Consider the following 5,703-nt stretch of genomic DNA (forward strand, 5'->3'; position numbering starts at 1 on the left):
ATGAGATGAGTTGTATCTCCTTCTACCAAAAAAAAGCAAAGAAAACTCACATATCAAATATTTATCTAGCAAGTTTTTAATGATTATCTACTTATTAACAGAACTAAATAAAGAAGGAGTAAGTAATTCTTCAGAATTTATCAAAAGTTTCATTGAAATTAATTCATACAACAAAATTAAATTAGACTGGCCTGAGTTTTAGAAAAACGTTCCACCTATTTACAGATTAATATACATTTAGTATCATATATCACGAATTTAATATCTGTCATGGAAGTTTCCATTCTCTGGGAATTTTTCCCTCAATAATTTTGATCCTTGTAGAGAGACTTATGCTCATTTCCTTCAATATACGATATATCATATATGGTTATTGGGGGTAAAGAAATTAATCATATTTTAGACTGCTTGAAATTTAGATTTAAGTTCTGCTTGAAATTTAGATGTAAGGTGAAAAAAACTTTCCAGATGACTTCAAGTTGATTTTAGATACGAATAAGTTTTTGTCAACAGAAAAACTCTTTTTGGAGGTCTTGATATATGGCAGAATATTTCTTTTCGGATCAGAAATGTCCTTCCTACGAATTTTTAATCGATAACCAGTAAGAACTATTTTGGATGACATTGTTTCTTATAATGAATACTCTTGTTTTTGATTTGACAGCCACGAAGACTTTGATAAATCATTTTATTGCAGAATCTAAAATACTGTTGAAAACAATGTTCTAAACAGCTCCATGCAGAGAGAAATTTTAGCCATTTGGCAACATTCACTAATATTCTTGAAGCAGAAGCTTGGTGTTGTTCAACTCGGCGTACGTGTGGTACTGCAAAAACGTGTAGGTAAGTATATTAGTAATAATGTTGGGTTTTGAATTTATTTATAATTTAAAGGCAAATATTTTCACAAATTGATTGCAGACAGATAAATTTCTCTTCTTATTTTGTGATTAAATTAAATATTTATAAATGGTTATTGAAAATAGTATTTTTTAACATTAAGCCGCCATTTTTCAGAAACGTGGTTCAGTCTTTTTGTGTCTTAATAGGCTTTATGTATCTTAGTATGTTTTAGGAAAGCATAATTTTTGTAGCTGTTGGTCGTTACTAAACTCCGTTTTCATTGCTTTTATCTGTTTTTAAGTACGTAAATCATTGTGCAGTAATTATTATGGAATCCACTTTGAAAAATCCAGACGTATTCTGTGTTGAATAATTTATTCTTTTAAGTAGACGAACTTGATGTAAAATTGAAGGTAAATGTATTAGTGAAAGACCTTAATTTAAAAATATTGTAAATTACCTTCTTGATAGTCTTAATTTTTTTGTCAGTTTTTGCGTAGAATTCTTAATTTTTGTCGATAATTTTTAACTGAGTCTACAGCAGGGGTGGCCAACCTTTTTGGAAAGAGTGCCGCTATCTATAAAATAAAGTAATGACTTTCACATCCAACTTTATGAACAGACTAAAAAATATAACAAGGCGAAGAAAATTTTATTTACAGGCTGATTATGAGGTTTTTACTCTGATAACACATTTTTTAATGGAAGTCTGAGTAGTGGACATTTAAAAAATATAAATGAAACAAACGTACAGTCTAGGGTTTTATTGTTAATAAACATTTTTAAAGGTTCAGTCAGTGATAATTTAAAGTGAATAATTTGAAACATTAAGTTATGAAGACAAAGTGGGTACTTTATTAATGTGCTTTTTGAATATGTAGTTTATTTACCAAGTCATGTATTAGGTAGTTGCTGGCTAGATTTGGTGTTTTTTGGTTCAGTTAATCTTGGAAAGGTATTTTCATTTTATTATGTTCATAATACAAAACATATCTTGATCCATACCTATAACAGTACAAAGGGCACCCTTTAATCTATTCTGACTGTGATTTTAATTGTGCATTTTTAACATATTTTTTAAGTAAATATAATAGTAGCCATGCAAATCTATATCTGATTGGCTAATTTAATTATTTGTAACTGGTCACCCTTAAAAGCTATCTCTGCATATTAAAGTGAGTTATTGCCTTTCATTAATGTTTACATCATTAATCAAGATACGACACAAAAATGTAAAACTTAATTATTTTTATCTAGTGAGACTTAATAATACAAAGTGTATAGCCTCTGGTGCTTTAGGGGCTTATTGGAACCTTAAAATATATTTATTGGGTTACAATCCCATGAACTTTGTGCGAAGTAATGACACAAACTATGCCAGACAGGCAGAGCACAACAAACTATGAAATCTTGCCTACATCAGGCTTTCAGGTTTGTTCTGATCAGCAGGCCTCTCCAGGTAAGTATCAGTGGTGGTAACAGCCAGTTTCTGTTAGGAATCATGCAGATTCTGATTTTAGTTGTCATTTTAACTTGCGTGTTTGACATAAAAGAAAAAATCAAAGTAGAGCTAACTGTTAGTAAAATGTAAAATGTCACTAATCTTTATTCAAGTATGTCATTATAGTCGTATGCCACTATTATAAGGGTAAAATATTTAATGCTGCCTGATCAATTTTATGAAGTTGATTTTATTCTTAAATTTGTTTTAAAATTATGTTTAATAATAATAATAATGCATTCTACACTGACTACCAATAAGTATTTGGACATCTGTGATAGAAAAGAAAAACTAACTTTATTCAAAATCAATAGTTGGTAGAGCTTCCACGAGAGGTAATTACAGCGTGGACCCTCCGGAGCATACTTTCGACAAGTCTTTGTATGATAGCTAGTGGTATTTTCTTCCACTCGGCTTCAAGAAGACCATTTTCTTTTCTAAGCTTGTGTGATTTATCCAGGTCTGTGTCCATGTCATCATCGTCCGTTTTAGGTATTGGTGTCCTGAAAAAGGACATTTTCTTGTACCCAAGGATACCTGATCAGAGTAATTAAGAGTAGTCTCAAAAATCACTAATGCTGAACTGTCCGCCTACTGGACTGGGACAGTGCTGATAAACTGCTTTATTTTAAAAAAAATAGGTTACAAATTAAAAAGGTTAATAAATTTTGAAAGGGGCAGACATTCTTGCCTGTAGTGACATTTTATAGGATTTATATTTTAAAATGTAGAAATATATTTGTAGTCATCTTTATGCAATGCCATTTCTCAAATAAACTTCAAATTCTTCTGGGACAGCAGATGTAAGCAAATTTGAAAAATGGGCCAATTTTTTTTAAAAAATTTATTTATTAAATGATTTGGATGAACTGTCATTTGTTCAGGCACCTGGGCAGTTTCCCCATCCTGTACAGAATTGTCAGCAGGAGCACATAATGTAGAATTATGGCTAACGTGATGGTGAGGAAATGAGAGACAGGCATATGACATTTTCCTAACCGTGAAGTTATCTAAATAAAGATATATCTCCGGATAGTAATGTTTGCTAGTACAAAGATAGCATTTCATGTGGAGAGTTCATGAAACGGGTGAGAGAAAAACATGAAGAGTGTGGTGGCAGGTCAACATCTTGTAAGACATCCAGCACTTGACTAAGAACAGAATTTATAGAGGGTGTAAACAGAAGACGGAGGTGTGGCTATAAGTCACCTGCAGTCGAAAAGGGGTACTTGCGGAAAATCCTGTCGACCATAAGAGACGGTACCGATCTCACCAAACAAAATTTTTTTTACTAAATATAAGAAAAAATTTTCTATTATTTTCTTTCAAATTTATTTTATTACTTATTAAAATTTAATTTTTCATTAAAAATTTCCATTATTTTTTATTAAGCAGCACTGTAAAAGCACTTATTTTTGCTTTGTTTTAATAAGTCTCGCGAATTCCCCCCCCCCAGATAATAATAAAAAAATCTGAAATTTTTCACTTACCAAATTTTGCAAAATGTTCAGCCAGTGAAATCACCGATATCCTTATTTTAGCGAAAATAAGTGCTTTTACAGTTAGTACTCACTCGGATTTATTGCGGTGGCCAAAAATTCCTAATTTCAGTAAGAATAGCAACACATATTCTTCATCCTTGTGAGATAAATTCATCCATATATGAATCCAAATGATGGCACGCGGCCCCACGTTGTCCAATTTTGGCGAAAAATTACGTAGTTTGGCATCTTTTCTTTAATAGGCAGAAATGGTCAGTTAGATTTTCCATAAGTACCTGAAAAAGTTCATGAGGCTGAAAAAAAAATTATATTAAAAAGCACAACAGGCATTGACAGGGGGCCAGAGCTTTTAAAGTAAGCATACGATGTTTGAAAAAGATGGCCAAAAGTAGGAGTGGGGCAAGTTAAAACATTAAGAGAGTAAATTAAATGTGTACTCTCTGTTAGTGTTCCGTTTATGGTAAATGAATGAACTGCTTACTTAGGATATTTTGGATTAAGCATTCATATGTAATGTGAATATGAACAATTTTCTTTACAAAGTCTCTTCACAGTGGCATCTCTATAGTTACTTCTTGCAGAAATAACTTTTATTGATGCAGTGTTTGATTAATGCAGTGTTTGTAGTAATGTGTTTTTAGTTACTAAAAAAAAATTTTTTTTAATAGATTGTGCATGAAGACACTGAATCACATATAAAATGGTTAATACGAAAGGTTACAGACGTGGTACAAGGTACCTTTTTTCCAGAAAATTCCGTCACCATGGTGTGGAACCTTTGTCTACATTCTTAAGAGTATATAAGAGAGGAGATATTGTTGATATTAAAGGAAATGGAGCTTTTCAGAAGGGTATGCCCTATAAATACTATCATGGAAAGACTGGGAAGGTTTTCAATGTCACTCCTCATGCTGTTGGAGTTATAGTTAATAAGCGAGTGAGGAACCGTATTATTCCCAAACGTATCAATGTCAGAGTGGAGCATGTGAAACATTCAAAATGCCGTCAAGATTTCCTTGAAAGATTGAAAGAAAATGAAAAGAAGAAAAAGGAAGCAAAAGAAAAAGGAATAAGAGTTAATTGCAAGAGGCAGCCTCAACAGCCGAGATTGGCGCATCTTGTTCAAACAAAAAACAATGAACCACAATATTTGGAACCTATACCATATGAATTTATTGCATAATTAATATCTTGTAACAATAAATTGTAACAAGCAATCTTCTGTTTTTATTTCTTAGTTGTTTTCGGCAGCAACATGGTATTTGCATGAAACAAATAAAAAATTTGTTTATCTAGCAGTTAAATTTTTACAACAAAACATTTCAGTAAGAAAAAGTTAAAATGTTATCAGACTTTGTATTAATTTATGTAATGCTTCATTTATTTAGTTATTTATATTATTTCAATTATTTATATAAAATTAAGATCAATGGATTGTGTTCACTGGAGTTAATGTTTTAAAAGCGTGGAAGAATTTGCAATTTATTTGTTTTTGTTCATTGTTAATGGCAGAGAATTTTGAATTGGTTCTTTATTTCTTCACATCTGCAGAAAATGCAAGGAAGAATTTCTTGCGGGTTGTAGTATATAAATATGAGAGGAGGTGATACAATGAGTAGAGCCATCTATTTTCTGCAACGAAAAATTTATGTAACTAATGAATTTCACAAGTATTTTTATGCAACTATTTTGGATCTTCATATTTACTATTTCATGGTAAGTACACCCAACATTCGACTTTTCATCTAGTTTTTTTTAAAAGTCGTTATGATTCTGTTTTTCTTCTCATAATTATACGAACAAACCAGGTTGCTTTAGAAGAGTTCTTGCTCAAAGTATTCTTTCGGTATAGACATC

At 31.3% G+C, this 5,703-nt stretch overlaps 1 protein-coding gene across 1 annotated transcript; it reads left to right on the forward strand.

Annotated features, from left to right (window-relative positions):
- Positions 1–697: 697 nt before the first annotated feature.
- On the forward strand, positions 698–5,063 carry RpL21 (ribosomal protein L21). Its single transcript, XM_035372555.2, has 2 exons — positions 698–843; positions 4,515–5,063. The coding sequence occupies exon 2, from the start codon at positions 4,547–4,549 to the stop codon at positions 5,027–5,029; it is 483 nt and encodes a 160-aa protein (XP_035228446.1). The 5' UTR covers positions 698–843; positions 4,515–4,546; the 3' UTR covers positions 5,030–5,063.
- The last annotated feature ends 640 nt before the right edge of the window (positions 5,064–5,703 follow it).

The sequence above is a fragment of the Stegodyphus dumicola genome, chromosome 4 (genome assembly GCF_044657685.1).
Source record: "Stegodyphus dumicola isolate Sdum_Otavi_A_Nest chromosome 4, ASM4465768v1".
In the NCBI taxonomy this organism is placed as follows: domain Eukaryota; kingdom Metazoa; phylum Arthropoda; class Arachnida; order Araneae; family Eresidae; genus Stegodyphus; species Stegodyphus dumicola.

Bases quoted from the DNA above. Each gene is read 5' to 3' on its own strand.
- RpL21 (XM_035372555.2), top strand. From the start codon at position 4,547: ATGGTTAATACGAAAGGTTACAGACGTGGTACAAGGTACCTTTTTTCC.